General features: G+C 41.1%; 2 protein-coding genes across 4 annotated transcripts in view; both read right to left on the reverse strand.

The window, feature by feature from the left end:
- Positions 1-212: 212 nt before the first annotated feature.
- Positions 213-23,207, reverse strand: nadka (NAD kinase a). Of its 2 annotated transcripts, none has more exons than XM_061844872.1 (12): positions 23,043-23,200; positions 22,201-22,352; positions 18,648-18,731; positions 9,616-9,745; positions 9,427-9,535; positions 7,919-8,004; positions 7,735-7,837; positions 7,544-7,656; positions 6,789-6,888; positions 3,957-4,114; positions 1,537-1,619; positions 213-1,292 (listed from the first exon to the last, which is right to left on the reverse strand). In XM_061844872.1, exons 2-12 carry the CDS (start codon positions 22,350-22,352, stop codon positions 1,145-1,147), a joined length of 1,266 nt encoding a protein of 421 aa, XP_061700856.1. In that variant the 5' UTR covers positions 23,043-23,200; the 3' UTR covers positions 213-1,144. The 2 variants fall into 2 exon arrangements, with proteins under 2 accessions (XP_061700856.1, XP_061700848.1); XM_061844864.1 differs by having other exon boundaries at positions 214-1,292; positions 23,048-23,207.
- Positions 23,208-23,673: 466 nt separating this feature from the next.
- gnb1a (guanine nucleotide binding protein (G protein), beta polypeptide 1a) overlaps positions 23,674-26,750 on the reverse strand; it is a 33,028-nt gene continuing 29,951 nt past the window's right edge. For both annotated transcript variants that reach the window (XM_061844882.1, XM_061844889.1), the window contains exon 11: positions 23,674-25,619. The gene's annotated coding sequence lies outside the window, so the exon portion shown is untranslated. The remainder of the gene's footprint in view (positions 25,620-26,750) is intronic.

Consider the following 26,750-nt stretch of genomic DNA (forward strand, 5'->3'; position numbering starts at 1 on the left):
CGTATGTTTGTACTAGTTTTACCTGCTGGAAGGCAGCTCGTTATTCCTTCGTGTTAGCCAAAATGCCGACTCGTTGTATTGCCGGATATTGCTCGAACACTCGGGGTGATCTCTCGCTGGAGTGTGGAAAAAAAAAAACAAAAAACAACAACAACAAAAAAAAAACAGTACCAAACAGATTTATTTTCCTCAATGATACATTGTAAACAGGTTAATAAAACGTTTTTTTTTTTTTTTTTTTAAAAAATACATATTAAAGCGGCACATATATACAGTACATTGCGTTTAAGAGCTCAATTGGTCCTCTTTGCTCATCTTTTCCTTCCAATGCAACATATTCACTCGGAATTTTTGCCGCGGCGACGAGATAGCGTCAGGTTAGGCCACATGGCTGCTTTCACTATGGCTTGGGAGTCTTCACAATAAGAAACAACAACAACCTGTATTTATCATTAAAAAATATATAGGCTGCACGTGAGTAACAAACTACGGACGTGGGAATGGCTACTGTGAAAATAGACAGATTGATGCATTTGTTTTTAAAAATAAAGCAGCCGTGGTGTAAAACTGGAAAAGTACTCCCCCCCCCGCCCCCCCCAACTCATTCCAGTGTCAATGGTCGACGTTAACGTAAGGCACACGTTGCGATGTTGACTCGCTTTCTTTACGCAAATTCACAAAGATGCGACAACACGAGATTTGGCCACTAAAGTGCAACACCCTCACCTCGAAAGAAAAAAGGAACGTACGGGTGGTAAAAACAAATAAACCGATCAGACGACACCCCGTCGGTGTAGTATTATGATAATAAACCTTTGAAGTGGGGCACGTTTGCGCAGGGACACCCCAAAAATGTTGATTTAACGCCTTGGGATGACAAAGAAATAAAAGGATGATCCAGCACCAACTGTGAGCCGTAGTCCATTTGAATTTTTTTTTTTTTTAGACGAACATCTTTTTCATTTCTCAAACTTCTGCTGTCCCATTCTGATGCGATACAACCCCCCCCCCCAAAAAAAAAAAACGGTGCTGGTTTTCTCCGTAAGAAGTTTTTCCCAACGGCCCTCGAGGCCTTCAACCATTAAAAAAAAAAAACGGGAATGTTAGAAAGAGCAAGGTGACGGCAAAATAAAGACCAAGCGCCTCAGAACTCGTCCTCCTCCAGGCTGAGGTAGTTCTGCTTCTTCCTCACGTTCCAGTGCAAACACTGGGCCAGGCTCTCGAACCAGTCGTTGACAGGGTTGTGGAAGCAGATGCAAGGAACGGGGAAGCAGGAAGTTGTGATGGCAATACTGAAAGAGAGAGAAAGCGAAAGAAATTGGCGGCCTGACTTCCTTGTGAGGCAATCCTGGGGATTTGGACAAGCACTGTTTTGTAAATCAGAGCCGCTGGCAGCCGACCGACTTCGCCGGGGTTACGTGAAAGAAGACGTGTCGCGCAAAGATTCCGGATTGCATTGCGCAAAGAGTGCGGAGACAGCGACTGGGCCAGTTCTATTTTTTTCATTTCCTGAATTGTGTCACTATGTGTACCGACCTGTCTCCGTGACAGATCTCCTGTCGGCGTCGCCCGTCGAACGACACCCACGCCGTGTTTCTGGCGTCACGTGACAGCATGATCTGGGGGAAGAAAAAAAAAAAAAAACGCATCAGAGCCGAACGTTAAAAGTGAAAAACGGTTGGCCACAGAAGCGGAGATTGCATCTTCTTCTCAATGCAGGGAAGCTTTGTGCTAAAGGGCCAAGTTTGATTTATTATTATTATTATTATTTTTTTTTTTTAAATAATCGACATATGGGATACAACATTCATAGATGTTAAAAAAAAGCAAAAATTCATTTCATAAAAAAAATTAAATCTATCAAACTATGCAAAATATATTTTAAACCAGGGGTGCCCAGACTTTTTTTTATCCTAAGATCTACTTTTCAGGCAGCCAACCTCTCGCGATGTACCGACGATGATGATGATGCTCCCAAACCGTTTAAAGGTTGATGTTATGTTGCCTCCTGTATTTAAAATACAGAATTAGCCTTTTGTGCACTGTATTTTCTGTCCTTTCATCCTAAATCAGGCTGTGCCAAGGTGGAATTTTAAAATTTGACACCATCTCATCCTGCACTTTCTACTTTGGCTTCAGACCAGACCTTTCCCCACTCAGAAAAGAGAAAATCTTGTCCAGTTTAAACACTTTTTCTTCGATTATTCACATACTTAAAACAACAGCATTTCTCCTTAAACTTACTCCATTGTTATCGAAAGTAAACATAAGCAACATGTCTAGCTCGTCTTTGCTCTACGTTGCCCAGACTGTGTTGCTAACTAAAGCAGGGGTGGTGAACGCTGTCATTATAAAACACATTGGTGGGCTGCGTAAGTACTGTTAACATTTCTAATTATGAGTGTGGCGGACCAGTGGTCGTTGTTAAAGAAAATTCTGTGTGCTGCCTAAAAGAAACCAGTGGCTTCTGCTTTTCATTTTTTACAGTACATACGTGAATTGTCCCATCCCTCACTCATTGAATCACATTGCAAAATGCCACAAACTGAAGAGCTGTAAGTTATACTTTCAATTTGCATTTTTTTTTTTTGGCACGCCGTCCCGTGATCGACACATTGAGCACCCCTGGTTTAAACTATTTTTTTAAATCAAATTATATCATGCTAATTAAAAATGTCTTAATCAATGGATAACTATTATCAGAAAAGTTTTAACAAAATAAATGTACATCATAAAACTATTCAAAATAAACTCCATATATTGATCAAAATGTTTTACTTCACCGGCTTTAGGGGAAAAATGGCAAAATTAACGGAAACATCGTGAAAGGACTCTCGATCATGTCAACACTTGGTGGGTTGCATTAAAGAAATGAGTGGGCAGTATGTGGCCTGCATGCCAAGGTTTGCCCACTCCTGCATGAGATCACTGAACCAGTGTGCCAGGACACAAAGTGTCCTGTGAGAGATTATCAGCTGTGCCATGGGGACGCTATCCAATGTCACTGAATTCAAATCATCTGAAGATGATTTAGTTTCAGAAATACTGTAATTTCCGGCCTATAAGCCATGATTTTTTTCCCCACAGGCTTTCAACCCTGCGGTTTAATGTGGTGATGAGGCTAATTTGTGCATTTTTTTTCTAACAGTTGCAAGGGGGTACTCGAGCGGAAGAGGTAAGCATTAGACCAGTGGAATATATGTGCCAAGGAAGTGACTTTTACCGGTCCTGCCCTGTTAGCGCTGCGCTAGCATGTTACTGCCATGTCTCAGTGATTTTTACTGGTATGTTTTTTTTTTGTTGTTTTTTTTTTTTTTTTTTTTTTTTTAAACGGCCCTGTTACCGCGGCGCTAGCGTTAGCATACTATGCATGCATGTTTGTAAATACTTCGTGTTTCAATGTGGGCACTTGCGGCTTTTACACAGGTGCGGCCTATGTATGTACCAAATGGCATTTCCTTTACAAATGTACTGGGTGAGGCTTCTAACCAGGTGTATACACAAGTACCTCTACTTAAAAAATTAATTTGTTCCGGAAGTCGTTGCGTAACGTGAATTTTTTTCGGAGTAAATTGCCTAATCCTTTCCAACAGTGCAAAACCTGTACGTTCGCGTAACTGGAGACTAAATTGTCCTGCGTGCGGTTGTTTGTCCACGCGCGCCTTGCGATTGTCTGGTGAACAGTCGAGGGTGTAGCCCACCGTTTGTTCCGAGTCACATGGGATAGATTCCGGCTCAACAGTGACTACAGAAAAAGGGTGGATGGCTCATGTTGCGCTTTTACCTAAATATTTTCTCTGTTTTGTTTTTTTGGTCTTTTTCGCATAGTGGACTGGTAAGAGGGCGCAAATGTGTTTTTACCACTATATAGCATAATTTTTGTATTCACATAAAAACACATTGGACAACAAAGCGTTCTCATTTGCAATTGGCTCGTGTCTATAACACGCGTGTACCTTCAACTCAACTCCGGCTGGCACCACGATGGGTCTGAATGAAAGGGAGTGAGGGCAGATGGGCGTAATCATGATGGCCGGCACGTTGGGGTGTATCATGGAGGCTCCTGCGGCCACTGCGTATGCTGTACTGCCAGTGGGCGTGGACACAATCACGCCTGTGGGAACAAAGCAGGATTTCTTCAGGGCATTGCAGGTTAAAGCAAGGCACATGTAAGACTTTGTAAAGTCACATCATATGTCATTTATCGAAATAGGACCATTAGGAAAGTTGGCAATACAGGTTTTCATTTTTAGGAACTGTTACAAAGTTATTTTTTTATTTACTATATCCCTCTGGGCTGCACGATGGAGCAGCTGTGGAGCGTTGGCCTCACAGTTTTGAAGACCGGGGTTCGATTCCCAGCCCGGTCTGTGTAGAGTTCGCATTTCTCCCCTTGGCAGGGTGGTTTTTTTTTTTTTGTCCGGGCACTCCAGATTCCTCCCACATCCCCAAAACATGCATCAATTTGAGACTAAATTGTCCCTAGGTGCGATTGGCTGGGAACCAGTTCTGGGTGTAGACTAATTTCTGCCCGAATAAAGCTGCGATAGACCCCAGCACTCCTGCGATCTTTCTGAGGATAAGTGGCTCAGAAAATGAATGGATGGAGTATCTATAGAAAATACTGTATGTATCGTATCAGTGAACATGCATGTGCCTTTAAGAGGCGGGGCCTGCTGGGCGGTGTGCGCTATTGGCCGTGACGTGCACAGAAGCGCAGAACCATTTTTCTATTGCATTTGTCCTCATTTGAGAGGTATAAACTCTACACTATAAAGGTCTGGCAGCCAATTGCAGGCCACACACACATAAAGGGTTCACACCTATTTACAATTTAATTTTCAAACAACCATTTTGGAATGTGAGAGGAAGTCTGACTATTAAAAGTGAATTTAAGACCTTTTAGTACACTGCAATCCCAGACCCACATCAGGTTGGTGGGTGCAGGCTTATTGAGCATTTGAAGAACCAGAAAGAAAATAAGTGAAACAATTTTGTGTTTTTATGATCACCAGAAATCTGTCTATTTCTCCTTTTTATTTTGGGTTTATCTTTATAAGCTATGTTTGTTTTCAGCTTTTCATTATTCCCGACTCTTAAAGTGTTGGGATTTGATTTTGGGTCTCATCGTGTAATTTTGTTTTTATTAGTACAGTGATGCCTCGGTTCTCGAACACAATCCGTTCCAGAAAACGTTTCGAGAAGTGATTTGTTCAACAAACGAATAGATGTTTCCCATTACAATGAATAGAAGAAGAAATAATGCGTTCCAAGCCTAAAAAAATTAGGCTTTTTAAAGCATTTTTAAATTTTTTCCCTGATGATAAACTGCATAGTAGAAATACATTTATACTTTAAATACTTTGTATCATAAAATAATTTAAGAAATATATTTTCTTAAAACGTATGCTATAGTAGTAGAGTAAGCTAGACTGGGAGTGCATTCTCATATCTGTAGCAACTTGGCCCCCAACCTTGTAAGCTTTTTTTAATCAACAAAAGTGCAGAATAATTTAAAAAAAAAAAAAAAAAAAAAAACAACTTGCCTTCTTTGGAGCCATGATCAGGGGTTAATACGTTAGCAATAAAACGCATTGCAGGTGGGTCAACTGCTTGCGCCGCGCACAATGTTATTCCGGTTGTGGGTGGGTGAGCACAACATTATGTTATTTCTGCGGTTTTGCAGCGGCGTGGGAATTCACAGCAAAGTGCGTCGTGGGTCAGGTGGTCTGGCCGCATGCAACATGATAATTTCGGGTTTTGTCGGGGGCCTTAGAGTACCGATTTTCGTTCGAAAATAGCCGCAAAAAAAAATTTCAATTTTCGCTCGAAAACCGATTTGTTCCAAAATGGGGACGTTCGGGAACCGAGGCTTTACTGTAATTCCTTTGCTCAGTCAGGCACAAATGATTTACCTCGTGTATTAATGAGGGAATAAAAACATAACCTTGCTTTACCTACTAATACTGGGCCATCTGGAGGGATTAAAGTTAAGTGACAAAAACATGACATTCATTCACTTTTGTATGCTTGCACTTTATATGAAACAAAGCTTTTCAATGGACTGATTCCAGTGTTGTGCAAAGGACTGAAATAGCGAAAGAATGGGGGAGTGGTAATGCCAGTGATGGTGGAAACAGACAGACGGAAAATAAATATTTTTGTATGTTGCTTGTGTTTACCACTGTCTATTCAGTAAATCACATCAAACATTAAGCAAAGACACGCACACACACGCGCACACAACCACATGCATGCACGGACATGCACACAAATACTGTGATTATGTACATGGCCTGGCACTGAGGAACCAGATGCGTTAATGGGAGGGTAAGGGGGGGGGTGTCCACCCAAATAGATCCCGCTGCCCGAGGCTGCACAGAGCGCTTCCCCAGAGAATTCCCCAGCCCCAAACACAATACGCATTTTTTTTTGTATTTGACTTCACCCCCAGCAACTGAAAATTCATCAAATTCTTCACAAAAGATTTCAACAGTGTGCTCTCGTGTGACTTGGACATGATAATGCAACAACTAACAACTAAAATTATTTCAGACTTACACCCTGTATGTCACGCAGACTTCAGGATGATGAAATGTGCCAAGCCACCGTGTTGTCGCTGCGACACGCTTGGGGAAAACTACCGATGATGCAAGATTAAAAGACAAACCTTGGAGCAGGTTTGACACCATCACAGAAACAAACATCCCTGCCAAGCCGAACCCAAAGCAAACAGGTATGAACCCTGGCTGACTTAACCGTAGGACAAAAATAATGTGCTCACTTACCATCCCCCTGCACTGTGGTGATAAGGTGCCCGTCCAAGAAGAGGTCCACGTTAGAAAGGTAGGAAGAAGGCCCTCTGTCCACCACCACCTCATTCAGAACCTGAAACACATAAAGAACGCGCCGTGACGTTCTGCATCCTCATCTCATGTGCAAGCTCCAATTGACCATTGGCAAGGCTGCCACAACACGGAGACTCAATCCAGAAGTCAATGCAAATAAACCTAAATCGAAATACCCCTCAAAAATTCTCCATATTACATCAAACATGACCAGTGATTGGATATGCACAAAGTCAATCTAAATTTCATAAGGCTCTGAAGCAGATTTTGCATTGGAGACCAAATATCTGGAAAATCCCATAGAAATGTTCGAACAACGGTTTGTCAAGCCTCATGAGATCAGATTGTGATCTCTTTTGATTACGTAGGCTCTTATCACGTTGCGATCCATGTGAGCATATAAACATCCTTTTTTTCCCCCCAGATTGTAGCCATTTCCCTTGATCACATCTGACCACTGTCATTGATTGTGTTTGGTGTCCTTTGAAATAAAACCACACGGCAACAGGAACATTCCTGCCGGTTCCTAACTTTCAGCTGCTTTGGTGCTTGGAGGTGACTGTAAATGACGTCATCATGGGGGAGAACCACTTTTGTGGCTTTTTGATTAAAAAAAAAAAAATTATGCAAAAATGTTGGATTTGACCTTTTAAAGTGTGGTATCAATGGTTCTCCACCAGTGGTGCTGACATTACCTGATAGTTTGTGGCTTTCCTGTCCACTTCGCCATTGGTCAGAATGACACCCTTTTCCCTCTCGCGGTGCACACACACTTTCAAGCGACTGCGCAGTACAATGGCTGCATCACCTAAAAACAATAGTTATATTAGTAATTAAAAATATGTCTCTGAACAACTTTTTTGGAGGAACATACGCCGTATAATACCTTCAATAATTTGGGAGACCTGAGACTGATAGGTATCAAACTTGAAAGGCGTCAGGAAGCCGAGAGAGCCCAAATGGAAGGCCATCACTGGCGGAACGCTCTCCTGCAAGTCGATAATGCGGAAAGGATTGAAGAGTTGTGGTCCACAACAGCGATCGTCATAAAAACACCAAGTAACACACACCTGGAAGAGCGAAGACGCATACAGCAAAGTTCCATCTCCGCCGAGACAGATGATGAAGTCCACACGGTTGGATATGTCATCAAGATCTATGAAACAGATGAAGACCTTTTAATGATTTCTTAAAAGGACCGTGATTTCCGGCCTACAAGCCGCGACTTTTTTCACATGCTTTCAACCCTGCGGTTCATGCGGCGATTCAGCGCTAGCGTTAGCGCACCTGGTTATAAGCCGCGCTAGGGTTAAACTCTCTCTGTGTACCGAGGCTTAAAACAAAGTGCGCTCTGCAGGCCAGGAATTATGGTAAGTGGCACATATGCCTTCTCTCGCTCTCTCTCTGTACAAATAATTGTGTGTCTGGAGTACCTGCACACCCATAAAAGTGTGAAATTTAATGACCATGGAAATGTTTTGTTAAATACCTTTTTCTTGAAATGTTAATTTTGTCCTGTATTTTGGCCTAGCTGCTACTAAACAACCAAATAACCACCACCACACATAGTTCCTCAGCCAATGACTTAGCAGCTTGGCTGGTCGATGTTGCAAAGATCAACTTTGAAGCAACCAAATTACTATCATGGCAAATTCCATGAGAGAAATGCATATATTGAAACTCTGCTTATGCAAGGTTGTGCTAGCAGCTGGTTTTAGAAAACAAACGGCGAATGGAAGTCACAAACTGGCTAGACAAAATCCAACCTCCTGGTCGTCATTCAAAAAAGCTGGCCTTACCAATGGCTCAGCAGTTTGTGGGGTGGGATAAAGGTTAGCTCACTGCATGAGACAGAGCCATCACTAAAACGAGCTAATTTCACTATTACAAGAAATAGTTTGTATTAAAATTCTTGACTGGGTATTCATTAAGACGCAAGGAAGGAAGACGCATATTACTCGGATGCGCACTGCAACGTGATGAAGAGGCAGCTGGACTTAAGACACCTTGCAGCCTGTAACTTATGGTCACATTCCGTCTGAGCGATGAATTGATTTTATTTTCAGCTCATATTGCCCAGCCCTAGGCTAAACCCAAATGTTTACCCTGAGGTGGAAGCAGTTTGCAAGACACTGGATTAAGTGGAGGTTTAGTGATTGACAGCGCTAGGGAATTGCTCATCTAACGCTGGGTGCACTTCTTTAATAAGCATATACCGTAATTCCCGGCCTACAGAGAGCACCTGTTTATAAGCCTCACCCAGTACATTTGTAAAGGAAATACTATTTGGTACATACATACGCCGCAGTTGTGTAAAAGTCGCAAGTGCCCACATTGAAACACGAGATATTTACAAAGAAATACTGTACACACACAGTTTAACGCTAACGCCGCCGCGCTAACGCCGAGCTGATGCTAATGCTACCGCCGCGCTAACAGGGCTGGTAACACGCAGAGAGAATGCACAAATTAGCCACATCACTGCATAAACCACAGGGTTGGAAGCGTGTGAAAAAAAGTCGCAGGTTATAGGCCGGAAATTATAATTGTAGATGCTAACCTCACAAGGTTTTCATACCTTCTCTGAAAGTGCAGAACTTCTTGGTAAGAGTCCCAAAGTTGTCATCGCCAGAAATGGCCGGGTCCTCCAGGACCTTCTTCTCCACATAAACAATCATGTTTTTGACCTAAAACACAAAGACACAAGATGAGCCACACAACATACGTGCTTGACATAAAAACTTAATGTCCACTGTCACTGTCAGACCTCAGTGAGGAAAATGCAGAGCTCCTTGAAAGGCTGAAGCAAGGTGGCGTCTCGGATCTTCTTAATTACGAGGACACTCTTGGGAGGGGTGTTCCACGTTAGCCGCTGGGTGGCGGGGTCCTGAATGTGCCTGGTAAACACGTAAACAAAAACTTTAATGACACATGAGCCTGGGCTCTTAGGCTGATGTAAGCCCTCTTAATAAGCTAAAGTGCATGCAAGCAGCAGTGTGTAGCCTCTATCCTATTAGAGCTTCAGGTCTGCAGTGGAATCCCATGTGTCGTCTGCTGGGTTTTACCCTTTCGCAAACTGACGGCAACCAGCGGATATTTTTTGGGCGAAATTCAACAACAAATCATCAGCATATGAGTGAGAAAAAGTTCATTAAGATGAGTGAATAGGAAATACCAGTTGAGAACATTTTTTTGTTGAAGGTTGTCTTTGAATTCCGGGATAAAATGCAAGTAAAAAAGCATGATTCATTAGAATTGCTTAGAAGCAGACAGTAGGATTTGCAGATTACAGTTCCTTGTAGTTCCACCCCATAAACTTTGTTTTGTGACCTTAAATTTACCAAACTGAAACCTTTTTGTTGAGATTGTATGTGATAAATCAACACAAAGTAGAATTAATATGTGAAGTGGAATCAAAAGGACATGTTTCCAAATGTTAAGTGAATAAAAGTCTGAAAAGTGTGCTCTGCCTTTGTATTCAGCCCAGTGGACTCTAATACCACCATACAGTCTAATGCAATCAATTGCCTTCAGAAGTCACCTTATTACCCTGATTTCCCGCCTACAGAGCGCACCGGATTACAAGCCTCACGCGATACATTTGTAAAGGAAATCCCATTTGCTACGTACATAAACTGCACCTGTGTAAAAGACGCAAGTGCCCACATTGAAACCCAGATTGAAACACGAGATATTTACAAAGAAAGACGGTACACAGAGAGTTTTCAAACTCTTATCATAGCAACCACACGGTAGCACGAACAGGGCTGGTTTAAAAAAAACATACTACCCTAAAAAAAAAAAAAAAAAAAAAAAAAAAAAAAAAGCTGCACTGTGTGTAGCAACACAGTCGCACAGCACTAACAGAGCCAGTGAGAAAAAAAAAAAACAACACCATCACTGAGATGTGGCAGCAACACAGCAGAAACACGCTAGCGGGGCACTAACAGGGCGGATTAAAAAAAAAAAAAAAAAAAACATACCAGTAAAAATCAGTAACACAGTAGCAACATGCTAGCACAGCGCTAACTCGAGCGCAGCGCTAACAGGACCGGTTTAAAAAAAAAAACAAAAAAAACATAACAGTAAAAGTCACTTCCTCGGCACATATATTTCACTGATCTCCCTCTTAGCTTTTCCGCTCAAGTGCCCCCTGGCGGCCGTTAGAAAAAAATGCACAAATTAGCCACACCACCGGATAAACCGCAGGGTTGAGAGCGTGTGAAAAAAAGTCGTGTCTTATAGGCCAGAAATTATAGTAGTGAATAGGGTCCACCTCAACTGAGAGTAAAATTACACACAGTCAATGTTCCGTGCACGGCTCAGTGGCTTGTTAGAAAACAATTGAATAACAGCACCATGAAGACCAAAGAACTCACCAGACAGGTCAGGGATGAAGCAGAGAAACTAAAAGCAGTGTTAGGTTATAAAAAATATGCATATCCTCATCTCTGAACAATTCAAAAAGTACTGTTTCAATCCATCGTCCAAAAACGGATAAAGTATGTCACAAATGCAAACCTACCAAGACATGGGTGCTACCACCTAAACTAAGAGTGAGCAAGAAGTGCACTGGACAGAAATGCAGCTAAGAGGAGCTGCAGAAATCCACAGTTCTGATGGGACATGTCCAAGATGGAATAGTGGCAAGAAGAAAGTCATTGCTGAAAGAAAAGATCAAAAAGTCCCATTTTCCATGAAGGGGACAGCGCGGAAGAAGATGCTTTGAGAGCAAACTTTTATTTCTGAGCCTAAATGTAAAGGGCCATGTGTGCCAGATAATATGAATACTTTTTCAAGGCAGTGTAACTTTATGCTGATTTACCAGTTGTACATAGTTGGACAAGTTGGGCATGTAATTACAGTTATGAAGAGAGTGTGGCTGCTACTTGTGGTCATGTTAGATAAACTACATGCAAACTATTTTGTGCATCTTATTGGACATTATAATGATAATTACATCATTATTTGTGAAGTTCAAGTTTTGCTGTTGTGCAGGTATTGGATCAAAAAGACTATTTTCATGGGACATCAAGTCAGGTTTTGGGCAAATGAAATACAGTACAGCCTTGGTTCTCGAACGTCCCCGTTCTCGAACAAACCGGTTTTCGAAAGAAATTTTCAAGATTTTCTTGCTTCGGTTTTCGAAGGAAAATCGGTACTCGAACGGTCCTAACAATACCCGAAATAACAGAACGCTCGTGACCCGACCAGGTGACCCGGCCACGACGCTGTTTTTGGCAATTCGAACGAACCTCCAAAAAAAACCTGGAATCAACAACTCGTGTGCGGTTGATTCGGTTTTCGAACAAAATCGGTTCTCGAACCGTCTTCTGGAACAGATTGTGGTCAAGAACCGAGGCACCGCTGTTCCTCATAACGCCTCTACGAACGCAAAGTCAACCAGCAACTTGACTATGTGTGTAAATCTGAACAGCAATTGAATGCAAAAGTGACTCAAACCGAATACTTTCACCCAACTACTTTACTTTTGTTTGTTTGTTTGTTTTAACCTCACGGCCATTTGAGCTGCTGCATATTAGCTTCAGCATCCCACTTTGATGTTTGGTCTGGTCATATTTTGAATGGTCGATTCCTGTAGGAGAATTCCCCCCCACCTCATCATAAACAAGATGTGGCACAGAACAAGTCCTGGATGCTCTCCACCCTTCACCCAAAGTCAGCTTTGACAGACTCCAGTTGACTCCTGAGCCCGACGAGGAAGAGCGCTATTGAAAATATTTTTTAAACTTTTTAAATTGACAGGGTTCATACAATTTACCGAATCAGCATTTACACAGGGGTGTTAAAAGAAATTGAATTTTACACTCACTCCATCTCAATTTAACAAAAAAAAAAAAAAAAGTAAAATGGCAAAAATGTAGCCAGTATAAAATGTGTAAAACCATCTGTCCATCATTTTTCAATATCGCTTATCCTCACTGGGGTCACGGGTGTGCCGGAGCCTATACCCCGAGAGACGGGGTATACCCTTGTTGTGGTCGGCAATTGATTTTATTCATGGGATTGCACAAAAAAAAAACAAATTATATAATGATAGACAGACAGACAGACAGACAGACAGACAGACAGATAGATCACATTCACCAATGAAGATTTTTGGGGTGTCAAAAAAAAAAAAAAAATACATGAGGCTGAACACAACATGAACACCAAGAGTAATCTTAGACTGGGATAAAAGAATTGACTCCACAATGAAAATATTCTTATATTTCTTCAAAAAAAAAAAAAAAAGGGGGGGGGAGGGGAGGAAACGATTCCTTCTCCACTCCAGCACCTTTGAAAGTTGTTTACAGATACTTTTGAAGACAGAAGTTCAACAACAGCAAAACCTTAATAGGGAACTTCATTTGCACCGACAATACTAGACATTCAACTTCCTTTGATTGAGGATGGGTGGAAAAAAAATGAATCAAAATACAGTGCTATTATTTTTGTTAAATATGATTTCATATTCATATATTTCATACTATAGTGGTACCTCGGCTTACGAAATGAATTCATTACGGAAGTCGTTTTGTAATGTGAATTTTTCGCAAGTAGAAGCACATTACCATGCAAATAGCCTAATCCGTAACAAATCCGCCTCAAATTTTGAAATTTTCAATTAGGGAGCGATGTTGCTGTGGTGTCAGGTGGTGAATCCTGGAGAGGGCTTAGCGGAGTGATTTCAGAGCACTAACAACAATTTACAGACAAAACTACAAATGCCGGTGTCCCTCCGCAGCAGCTACGTTGGTGGGCGTGACGGCCCGATCGGAGGCAAAGCATTATCATCGAAAATATCTTTTTTTTTTTTTAAGCAATGTAAAAGCATTTGCTATCAATACATAAAAAATGTAGAAGAGCCCCAAAACATTCTTTCCTTGTTATTTTGGTTTCAAACAAGGATTGTTTTTCTTTTCTTGAGACATTCACGCTTTGTTGGTTGCTATTTGAACGCAATAACTTTGTACAACTAATGTGGTTCATTTTGTGTACTAATAAATACCCGATTTCAATTTTTAAATTAAACGTTTTATTATTGTAATTATAAAGGGTTCCGTGAATATGTGTCTGAATTTTCAGGACCTCCAACAAGGTCAAGGACCACCGAGGTACCTAATACACATGTGGCATCAATGGAACATTTCAGAATCAGAATGGCACCACCCGTCTGTTAGTCACCGTTCATGAACCAGGAAGTAACCTGCTAACAACTACATGAAAAAACAAGCAAACACAAACTCAGTGTCAATGTACTTACATCCTCTTCGGTCATAATTGTATTGTTAAAATAACAAGTCTAGTGTGAGACTTTAGCATTACATTGTGTATCTTGATCTAAGAATAATCCCCCCATCGCCCCGGTAAAACAACAATGCTTAATCCATCCATCCATCCATCCATTATCTACTGCTTTTCCGGGTCGGGTTGCGGGGGAAGTCGCTCCAGCAGGGATACCCAGACTTCCCTTTCCCCGGCCACTTCTTCCAGCTCTTCCGGAGGGATCTCGAGGCGTTCCCAAGCCAGTCGAGCGACATGGTCTCTCCGGCGTTTCCTCGGTCGTCCTCAGGATCTCTTTCCGGCGGGACGTGCCCGGAACACCTCACCAGGGAGGGGTCCGGATCAGATGCCCAGCCACCTCATCTGGCTCCTCTCAATGCGGAGGAGCAGCGGTTCGACACTGAGCCCTTCCTGGATGACCGAGCTTCTCACCCGTTCTCTAAGGGAGAACCCGGACACCCTGCGGAGGAAACTCATTTCGCCCGGTTGTATCTGGGATCTTGTTCTTTCGGTCATGACCCACAGCTCGAGTAGGAACGTAGATTGACTGGTAAATTGAGAGCTTTACCTTTCAACTCTTTACCACAACGGACCGATTCAAAGTCTGCATCAATGCAGATGCGGCACCGATCCGTCTGTCGATCTCCTGCTCCGTACTTCCCTCACTCGTAAACAAGACCCCAAGATACTTGAACTCCTCCACCTGGGGAAGGATCTCAACCCTTAATCAATAAATGTTATGCCACAAACCACAGCTAAATTCACATTATTACTGTTTGTATTACAAACTAGTTGCGAATAACTCAAAACCGCCTCTGCCGGTTGCCACCAAGCAATGCAATCACCAACTTGTGTCAACTGCATCAAGTTGCAATTCAGCAAATAAATGATTGTTTCAATCCCTAAAGGTAAGGTAGCCACAGCTGACAGACGGCTCCACGTGTATTAAAACAGCCCAGTTACATTAAAATTCATCCAGCGCTGACGTCTTTAAACCACTGTGATTTCAAACAACATTAGCATTTCAAACAGAAACAACCTGTAATCCTCTCACGAACTGCTTCTCAATGAACACTTCAATATCTGGCCCCCTTTCACCAGGTGGGCCCAGTCCAAAACCAAACAGCACTGCCAGCACTGAGTTGAATATTTCTCACACTGCAGCGAGGGTTAATATTTCGCCCGGGTTGCATATTCTGATACGCCAAAGATGCTTAAGGTAGTCCTCTCACCATTTCCACACTTTGTTCTCTTTGTTGCCCGGCGCGTCCTGCAGTACCACCTTCATGGCTGTACACATGTGACGCGGACGGATGCCACTTCGCGCTAGACCTGGAGAACGGTGATCCGCCCGGTCGCCGCCAACATCCTTGAACTAGCCGGTTCCTGTTGTCAAGCCCAGAGATGAGCCTCTGTCCACGGCGGAGGGCCCTCCGGGTGCGAGTATGGAGTTGTGGGCGGGGAACAGGGGCAGGTAAGCGTTAACAACTTTACAAGCTAGACTCACAACTGCTATATTTGTCCCAGTGAGGACTTAACACTAAACCCTCCTCGCCCGTTCTGCTGCTGAATCGAACCTCTCACTTCTTTTAAGCTTCCTCTGAACCACACCCACACTGCTCTCTGCCAAACACGCCTATTTTAGGGAAGGGCTTGCCTGTATTTGTATTATTTTTCAACAGGTGTGTTTAAAAAAAGCACAGACGAAGACACTACTTTGCCCGGAAGCACTTTATCTCCTGTAATAATACGCTGCGTTCAAACAGGAACACTCCCTCAGAGAAGTGAAAATGTGTGCAATCGGGTTTCAAAACAACTGAGTTTCAAAACAAATGGGGAAAAAAAAAAGGCAAAAGGCTCTACTTTATGCTTCAGTTAAAGGGAAAAAAAACCCAAAACACTCATTACGTTAGTGATTCATGAAGCTCATTTTTGTCAAGAGAAATCTTAAGACCACTTCCCAACAAGAGGAAGTGATTTTTTTTTCTATTTTTAATGATGTCATCATGTATTTTTGGAACTGATATTTTAGCTTGGCCACTTTATCATGACTTAAAAGGTGAAAAATGAGCTTTCCACATCGGACGAATATCTGCCATTTAAGATAGAAAATGCCAATAAATATGGAAACGGCTTGTCACCACTCTGCAAATGCAGACGTCATCGAACCCTGTCCGGTGAAACCGTGTCAAAGCGTGTGCGCGGGTTATAAACAACAATAATAGTGGCTTCAGAAGTCAACACATATTGTAATATAACTGTTGCCGCTGAAATGTTTCTACTTTAAGTACAATGAATTATCTCCTAGTTCTCAGAATAGATGAGGGGCATTACTAAATATTTCCAAAGCCACAAACCTGTCGCTACATGACCTGCTGGTGGTGTTTGTCTTGTGTAATGTCGTAATTAGGATCATTTTCTACACCGCTCGTCATAGTGACAGGGATTATTTGACATACGGTTGGAGAATAATAAAAGGAAAGGAGAAGACCTTAAAAAAAAACTAGGCGAGTGGCATTAGATTTCCATTGAACCTTCAGAACGGCAAGTGATTCACATGAAAAACAGATGAGGTGATGCTCACAGTCTCAGCGGAGCTTGGAAATATCTGGTTTAGAAAACAAAGCCAAAACAAAAGGCTCCAAAAATATTCGACTCATAATGGGCTCATTATTATTCGTTACATCACGATCTGGGCAGGACATTACTGCAACCGAGGTGAATGGCTGCAGCACAAAGTCATCGTTCAGACCAAAAAAGGTTATCCATTACAGTATCAAAACCACACCCCTTCCATTGAAAGTCAAGGAGGGGTTTCCGTTTCAACTTTCGCCAAGAGAAAGCGTCATGTGCCACGCGAGCGCAACAGCGTTTCCGCATGGAAATGGTTGAAAACATTCCCCGTTACGATAGCTTAGTCTGGTGGAAGAAAAGTTGTACCGTAATCAGTGATTATTATGATTATATTTATATCATTTAGTTTTTTTTTTATCAACAATATCACAAACTAATTCTTTTACAGTCTCAAATCTGTTTCTTTCACATGCATCCCCACCGACTTGAGAAAATAGTCAATCTTAGGCTAGGAGCAACTAAAGCAAAGGTGTAATTTTAACAAGTACAAAGAATAAATTCAAAACTGACATAGTTTGAAACGTGTTATTCATTCATCGGCCAATATTAACAAATATCTTTCAAAAGCACTTCTGGTTCCTGATTGCAGAAACCCCGACAAAATGAGGCAACTGCAGGTTGTGCGTAATTCTTTCTCAGGCCAAACTCGAACATGAACACAATCACATTAAACTGAGTGCGATGATGTGCCATAACATTCATTATTTCATCAACTTTTATTGGCATTGTGCAAGGGTCGGGAACCTATGGCTGGCGGGACATACCTGGCTCTTTTCATGGTTCCACATGACTTTGTCGCCAAGAATTGTTCAGTATCGTACCGTCATGATGACAAATCAAACTGAATTGCGTTTACGGTTAACGGACGGAAGTCTCAACGCCTACATGAAGCTTAAACTAACAACGTATGAAGTACTTTTGTCATCCTTGGTTAGCAACAGCGTAACAATATTATTTAAAAGAATTCAGAGACTTATTGTACTCTAAAAGTGTTGGTCTTACATAAATGTGCAAATACACCTGTATTTAGTTTTTAAAATATTGTATGCCTCTTTTGAAATTACATTTTTTAAATATTTGGCATTTATGGCTCTCTCGGTCGAAAAGGTTCCCAACCCCTGGCAAAGTGTAACTTGACAACAGTCCTCATTTTAACGCAGACACATATACACTTTACTTTTGTAATATGCGAATTAAACAAAAAAAGAAAAAAACATGCCTTGAGTCGACTGTCATAGGTTAGGGTTCAGTTTATAGTTGGGGTAAGGGCTTGCTAAGGCCTGGTACATACAAGGTTTTTTTTCCAAAGCTTAAAAATACTTTTTCTTCTTTAATGTGTGACAGACCCGACTGGCAAAAATAAATACAAACTAAATCAGGTATTTAACAGTTTTGGTCGTTTTGTCTGTGGACACAACAGAAACATCACAAAACTGCAAATTCTGTTCTGTGGCTGATCTCAAAATCTCACGTGTGATGTCACAAAAATTCCTATTCGGCTATTTGTTGCAGTTTCAAGGATTTTGTGCGACCGGAACCAACATCATCTATCAAAGTCTACACAGAGTCTGTTCTGCTCCAGCATTTGCCATTGCTTTTGTTCAGTGTCTGTTTTGTCGAAAACAATTACGTTTCCTTGCATTTGTTGACGTGCACGTTAGATAAGCATAACTAGTGCGCGTTAACTCACAATGAATACATAGCTGATTTATATCCACATGTTAAAAAAGCCTGAACTCAGAATTGTACTGTTACATACACATGAAAATAAAAAGATTCACAATCTGCCCCCCCCCAAAAAAAAAAGAAAAAAAATCTGAATTTTCCTTTAGTGTGTGCTAATCAGTAAATGCAACAATAATGGCCTGCTAAACTTACATGACTGCGTGTGGATTCTGTACCATGCATGCCTTTGGACCAAATGTAGTCACAGGGCTTGGTCCATGTAGCGACTGGGTCCTCCTAAAGGTAAATAAAAACAATCTGAGGTTAGCATGAGAGCATCAATTGTCGACACTTTATTGAATTTATACATGTACACTTGAAGCCAGCTACACTGAAGAAAATAAACGTTTGAACACCCGGCTATATTGCGACTTCCCCAACTTAGAAATTATGGAGGCGTCTGAAATTTTCATCATAGGTGCTTGTCCACTTTGAGAGAGATAATCTAAAAAGAAAAATCCAGAAATCACAATGTATGATTTTTTTAACGATTTATTTGTGTGAATAAGTATTCGAACACCAGTCGATCAGCAAGAATTCTGACCCTGGCCAAGACCAAAGAGCTGGGCAAAGATACCAGAGACAAAATTGTACAACTCAACACGGCTGAAAAGGGCTGCGGAAAAATTGCCAAGCAGCTTGGTCAAAAAAGATCCACTGTTGGAGCAATCATTAGAAAATGGAAGAAGCTAAACAAGACGGTCAATTTCGATCAGAGTGGAACCCCGTGCAAGATATCACCTCGTGGGGTCTCAATGATCCTTAGAAAGGTGAGGAATCAGCCCAGGACTACACGACAGGACTTGATCAATGACCCGAAAAGAGCTGGGACCACTGTTTCCAAGGTGACTGTTGGTAATGCACGAAGACGTCATGGTTTGAAATCATGCATGGCACGGAAGGTTCCCCTGCTTAAACCATGTCAAAACCCGTTCTTAAGTTTGCCAATGACCATTCGGATGATACAGAGGAGTCATGTGGGAAAGTTTTGTGGTCAGATGAGACCAAAATGGAACTTTTTGGTCATAATTCCACAAACTGTGTTTGGAGGAAGACAAATGATGAGTTCCATCCCAAGAACACCATCCCTACTGTGAAGCATGGGGGTGGTAGCATCATGCTTTGGGGGTGTTTTTCTGCACATGGGAAAGGACGACCGCAACCATGTATTGGGAGATTTTGGGGAAACAACCTCTTTCCCTCTGTCAGAGCATTAAACTAGCACAATTGGTGGCTGACTCCTTCTTTGCCTCAATGTAAAAGCAAATGCCATTCCATTCCTCTCTTCCTCACTTTTGAAACCTCTGCATTAACTTTTTGTTTGTACATCAATTTTGACTCAAATCAAAACAATCTTCATTATCAGCTCTTAAAACACTCGTTCACAAATTAACACTGCCATATGTCACATTGCGTGTCACTGACAAGAAGCGGGAGGGTGGTGTCAACATTAAACATTACGTTGTTCATGTAGCCTCTTCAGAAACTGTTTGGATGGAGGGTTGATGGCACGGGAAACCACGTTTAATGTTTCACTTCCCCCTACAGCGAAAAAGCCCCATCACGATTGCTAAAGCACACCGACAGAGCTTTTGCGACACTGACGGTGAACAAATCTTCGAGCCCTTTCAAACAAATGGCTTCCTACAGGACAACGATGACTACATGAGATTGTATGCAATGTGTGGGGGTGTTAAAACGCAACTCGTGTCGAACAGTACACTGAGGTGCTTTCAAAAATAAAGGAAAAGACGAAACTTGCAGTGACATTGCTGTTGTAATTGTGCATGACTGCTCCAATCATCCTTAATTAAATGCCCTACCTGAGGAAAACAACAACGAGTTCAGGTACGTGGAGGAAGAGGTGGGCGAGAACAACCCGACTAACAAACGCAGGCAGGTAAATGGCACATACCGACATGGCCACACATAAATCACTAAAGAAGAAGACATTAAAACAGCACGGGAGACGGAAAAGGTGCAGTCAAGTGTGGAATTCCCCATCAGAAAATCTAACACTGAATGAAAAGTAAGAGGTAGGGCTGAAAGATATGATCCCCGGGATAAAAAAAACCAAAAAAATTCCAATTTTAATATTCCCATTACATTTACAGAAAAACAAGTGACAAAATTATCCATATGTTCTGCTTCTTTGTCCTCCACTCTTCCGAGATTTGCTTTATTTCTCGATACCACAAAAGGCGTTGAAACTGTTTTTTTCCCCCTTGCAACTTTTCCCCCTAACATTAAGTTATGTGTGTATGTATATATATATATATATATATATATATATATATACATACATATACACACCTCAGTTCTCGACCACAATCCCTTCCAGAAAATGGTTCAAGATAAACCAAATCGATGTTTCCCATTACAATGAATGGAAAAAGAAATAATGCGGTCCAAGCCTAAAAATATTTGGCTTTTTAAAGCATATTTAAAGCTTTTCCTTATAATAAACTGCATAGTAGAAATACATGTATAGTTTAAAAACATTATATAATAAAATACTTTAAGAAATATTTTTATTTTTTGGTTAAAATGTATGCCTTAGGAGTAGAGTACGCTAGGCGGGGAGTGCATTACTTGGCCCCCAGCCTTGTGAACTTTTTTTTATTTATTTATTTTTAACAAAAGTACAGAATAACAAACAAGCAACTTGCCTTCTTTGGAGCCATGTTTGGGGGTTAATATGGCCGTCCATGATTAGAAGGAAAAACAACAGTCACTACCACGACACGTTCTGTGTACGGAGGCTGCGTTAAGAGTAACAAAAGTGCGCTGGTTGCGCCGCGCGAGTTAAGTCATTGCCAGGTTTTTTTTTTTTCCGGGGGGCGTTCGAATAGACAAGAACGAAGCGCGTCACGGGTGGGTCAGCGTGCATTGTTATTTCCGGGTTTTTTCGGCAGCGTGGGAATTCACAAAAAAGCATCAGCTGGTCTAGCCGCGTTAATATGTTATTTCTGGCTTTTTTCGGCGGCGTTCGAGTCCCGATTTTCGTTCGAAAACAGAAGCAAAAAAAAAATCTCAAAGTTTTCATTCAAAAAAACAATTTGTTCGAAAATGGGGACGTTCGAGAAATGAGGCTTTACTGTATATATTTTAAATCTGATTGATTAAGTGAAAAAAATAATTGACATTCATTTATGATTAAAATCATCATTAGTTGCAGCCATAAAGTATTTTTTTCCCCACTACAGATAATGTAAAAGTCTTACACGTCTTACGTGCTTTTTCGTGGGAAAAAAATTCCCTCGTTTAAAAAACATGTACAGTATGTACAAAAACATATTACCCAACATCATAAAATGAACTATTTAACTGCATGGCTTGGTCGGCCCACAAGTCTGTCAAATAACACCGCACCCCTTCCAGCTCTCTCGTGCAGTTCTGCAAGTGAGGTGAGACAACCTCGGGAACACACTCACACCTTGGAATCACATGCCTTGCACCAAAAATTACCAACCTGTTGACAAATCACTCTTTTGCAACGTATAAACGGGCTTCACTCTGATTAACTTCAACCCCGCTCCTTTCAGCGCGGAAAAGTTTTATCAAGTACTTTTCCCAAATCCATCCCACCTAACAGACGTTTGCTACGCTCATCTATTAAATTTCAATCATCCACCATTTTACCATGGATTAATAATCCAGAAATAACTACAATGTAGGTGTAAAATAACTTCAAAAGTGCAAGTACCTGTAGTCAGAGGAGCTGCTGGCTGAGGAAGTGCTCAGACTGCGGGACTTCTTGTTGCGCCGGCCCAGGCGGGGTCCGGTGAGGTTCCCTCCATCGCGAGCAGACCAGCAGTAAGGGGACGCCTTCACCCGCACCTCTTCCCCGCCGTCCATCTCAAGTTAGTTGAGCAAATGCATCCATTATTCATCAACCTTGGCTACATTTAAAATGAAATTACGCTTCCATGTAAAGAATCAATCACAAATAAACTGAAGTAAGAGCAGGCAAAAATGATTCATCTGTAGCTGCAATATCAATCGATGACGAAGACTGTCTTGATGATAATAATAATAATAATAAGGGAGAAAAAAAACAGAAGATATTGCATTCAAGATACTGATTTTTGTTTAATAGGGAAATAAGCAATATTTACTGCCGTATGATTAAAACCTCGGAAGCCAGTTCTACAGAATACATAGAAATTAATTCTTAAATACATCATGATACTTATTTGGATTAATGCAAACCACAGCTGCTTCCTGTTATAATCAACCAGAACTAGAGTTCATCATTGATTATATAAGGGTGGCTTTGGCAGCTTTGTTGATACGAACGCTTGCTAACACCGTTAAATATACTCTTCCACCACATGAACGTCTGCTTGCTTTAAAAGGGTAATTTGCAAAACAATAAAAAATAAATAAAATGAAGGGAGTGCGTCAGACTTCAGCAACAAGTGAATGATTGCCGACCAGCTGCTATCCACGGCTAAACATGCTAATGTGAAGCTACAGGAGGGGGGGGGGGGGAATGGCATATTCAGCGCAAAACATAGTCATAGGTAATTTATCACAAAAACTGACCTTACCCAAGCAATGTTATAGTCGGCGACACGAATTCGGGTCGTATTTTACTGTCGAGAACTTTAAGCCTGAATGGATGAATATTACCAGCTCACCATCTTAACTTTGGCAACTATTAACGACCGCGACTTCCGGGTAGGCGCCAGCCTATCAGACGACGCGTATTGGTGACGCAAGCTAGCGTAGTCATGGTTACACGTGACTCTAAAAGGACCCCATCGGTCAAACTCGCTCAAAAGCTGTCAAACAAGTCATCTACAATTCAGCTTTTAGAAATAAATTTCAAATATTTGATAGTATTAGTCCGTCATAGTTCAGTTCGCGGACAAGTCCCCCCCCCAAGTGTCGATAATCGGTGACAGGTCATGTGTCATTTGAGACTTTGGCCAACAGGTGGCAACCAAGGTCCTAAGTCTGCAGGTTAAAGGCAAGTCGGTCAGGTGACGTATACCATAAGTGTTTAAGCTATGAAATACTGTATCAAGTATGTAAATGAGCTGATGCAAGCCAGACAGCTTGGAACAGTGAATAAAAAAGTTGATCTTTAACGTAATCGGAAGTTAAAACAAACTGCTGGTAACATTTGAGCTTCTGTAGGAACCGCTGTAATTCAATCAGACTCGACAACAGGTCATCTCAAACTGCTTTTTATTACATCTTAAATAACAGTACATTTTAATATAGTTTCTATCTTGCATCCAGCTTTCGGTTGTACACTGACTGACTTGAAAATTAAATACAAAAGGTGAAAAGGGAATAGAAGGGGGGTGCAGAGCTCTACAGTTATTTGATGGAGAAAGGGGATTTTTTGGGGGGGAAATTTTTTTATTCGGTTTTAATGTTTTATTTTTTTTGCCAACTCCAGGCCTAACGCACAATTACAGCACATCTTTTAATTTTGTACAGAATTTTGCAGAGAAAAAAAACGGCACTAATGCTAAAAGGAAGAGGGTCTGTTTACAAGGAGAAGGGAACAAAAGTCTGCCATCCAGATGCTGCAAGATCTTTTTTTTTTTTATTAAAGGACAGAAAAAAAAAAGTTAGAAAATGTTTTTCTTTGTAAGTGAAATTTTGTTTGCTACAGAAGGATGAAAATTTGTCCCATTGGTATGTTTTAGGTGATTAGACGTGGGTGTGTATATATATGCAAGTGTGTACAATTTACATCTAAATTTGTGGAATCCCTCCCAAGTGTGGACTAAGCAACTGTTAATAATGTAGGATTTGCTTCTCATGTGCATAGTTTTGACATTTGTTATGTATGCACGGAGTAGCAAAAAAAAAAAAAAAAAAAAAAAGTCAAAACTGAGGGGGAGGAAAAATAAATACCGTTGTATTGATATATTCAACAGGTTCTTTTCTCAAAGAAAAACAAGACTTAATTTCATATGCATCTTTTAAGCAATTCTACAGCATGCGATTCTAAGAGATAACCCACCCATGGCAGACGACCAATTTTTTTTCAAGTTTTTTTTTTTTTTTTAACTTAAAAAGCTTCAATATTATTTTCAAACATTGATTTATACAACATATCATTCAGAGTAGCAACTGCATTTCCAAGCACGGAATGGGCATCCCTGTTCGAGGAGGTTCGGGAACGCGGTCTGGCTAAAGCGGAGCAACTTCCCTAACCTCAGCAGTCGCAACCGCCTTTCATCCCCCCCACCCCGGTGGTCCCTACCACAGCAACACAAAACTACAGAAGGGGAGGAAAAAAAAAACGTGAAACTAAAATAAAGAAAGGGTCGGGTGGATTATGATCCAATAGATTAATCTTCATTTCATTAGTCTAGACTGGTGCCAGACAAAAAGGTGTAAGAATGGTTAAATGTTTTCTTTTTTTTTTCTTTTGCATTTTAAAAACAAGCATTCATTTATCACAGCATGTGCTTGGTTAGTTTTTTTTTTTTTCTTTAGACAATATTCTATATATGCAAAGTTTACATTTTTGTGCAAACAGATTTCTGGACTACACTAGAGAAGAAGAAAAAAAATTAAAGTTTGGTGGGTCTAAATATACAGCAGGGCCAGAAGTAGACTCGGGGACTCCATATTGAAGCAAAATTCTCTCGCTTTGTTCTCCAGTGGGATAAAGTTGAACTCCCAAGGATGCTTTCAAATTAAAACGTGCTTTAAAACATGTAAAGATTAGCAAATAAAACAAAAGATTTGATCCTCATTTTAACAGACAACCTATGGATCGACGTCAAAAGAGAGGAGGGAAGAAAATCATTGAAAGATGGCCAAGAAGCTGTTAAGGAGTTAGATCGCTGGTTGCGTAATCTTCAACTCAACCTCCAGTCATGGGAGGAATGCACAATTTTCCATCCATCCATTTTGAGACAACCAAATTCCCTTGACCTATATAGTTGGGAGCTGAGAGAGTGACAGACAATTGTGCTCTTTTAAGGAGGAAGGAGCGAGAGAGAGAGAGAGAGAGAGGAATTTTGCCCTTAATAGTTTTTGGGGTGTTTGGAGTCAGTATCGTGTTGTTTTGAAAAGATTGGATATGCAATACAATTGAACATTGTGATGTTGGAATGGTCTTCCCACGCCACTTTGGAGTCTGGATACTATCTGCAAAAATAACAAACCACTGTTAGTTGATAGAATTACTCAACAGAGATGCTAATTACCGTATTTCCCGCACTACAAGGCGCACCTCCAATGAATGGCCCATTTCAAAACTTTTCCCATATACAATGGTGCCTTGGTTCTCGAAAACAATCCGTTCCAGAAGGCTGGTTGAAAACCAAAACGTTTGAAAACCAAAGCACGTATTCCCGTTACAATGAGTGCAAAATGAAATAATGCGTTCCAAGCCTAAAAGAGTTCAAGCGATTTTTTTTGCATAGTAGAAATACATGGATAGTTTAAATACTTTAGATAATTAAATCATTTAAGAAAGAAATATTTATTGTTTGCATAAAATGTATGCTTTAGCTTAGTAGAATATGCTAGGCTGTGAGTGCACACAACTCGGCCCCCAGCCTTGTAAACTTTTTTTTTTTATTAAAAAAAGTGCAGAATAACTTTAAACAAGCAGTAATTGGGGGGGTGGTTAGATCGATAGAATCGTCGTGGGTCAGCTGGTCGGAGCGTTCGACTACCGTTTTTTGTTCGAAAACCAAAGCAAAAAAAAAAAAAAAAAATTCGTTCGAAAAATGATTTGTACGAAAACCGTGGCACCACTGTATAAGGCGCACCGGATTATAAAGCGCATAGAATAGGCGCTACAGTGGAGGCTGGGGTTACGTTATGCATCCATTAGATGGATGCTGCACCAAAGGCTCAATATTGATCCATATATAAGGCGCACTGTCGGCTTATGAGAAAATGAAAGGCTTTTAGGTGGGCAATACAGTGCGGAAAATACAATAGATTGATACGTCTTTTATTTGATTGATACGACTGCAGCTAGTGACAAAGCAAGTTCAATTAGTGTCTGACTCAAGGCAGGCCACCATAGGTGAGATGGTCCAGATTATGAATGACAGCCTTTGACAAATGGACCTCGCGCAATCCTTTCAACATCCCAGCAGTAACTCAAGCCCTCTCCTCTGTACAAAAACAAATTGGCTTCCGCAAATTAGGTGTTTTAGCTCCTTTTACATTAGAGAAGAAGACTGGTTGTATTACAGTACGTTTTTGAGTGAGGAATCAAATTTCAGAGGGCAAAAGCTGATCGTGCCAAGACCACAGTTTCAG

This window comes from Syngnathoides biaculeatus, chromosome 2 (assembly GCF_019802595.1).
Source record: "Syngnathoides biaculeatus isolate LvHL_M chromosome 2, ASM1980259v1, whole genome shotgun sequence".
Lineage (NCBI taxonomy): Eukaryota > Metazoa > Chordata > Actinopteri > Syngnathiformes > Syngnathidae > Syngnathoides > Syngnathoides biaculeatus.

Coding starts and splice junctions, on each gene's coding strand:
- nadka (XM_061844872.1), bottom strand. CDS start 22,352: ATGGACGGCGGGGAAGAGGTGCGGGTGAAGGCGTCCCCTTACTGCTGG. Junction 18,732..22,200: donor AGCAGCTCCTCTGACTACAG/GTACTTGCACTT, acceptor ATTTACCTTTAG/GAGGACCCAGTCGCTACATG. Junction 1,293..1,536: donor GAGATCTGTCACGGAGACAG/GTCGGTACACAT, acceptor TCTCTCTTTCAG/TATTGCCATCACAACTTCCT.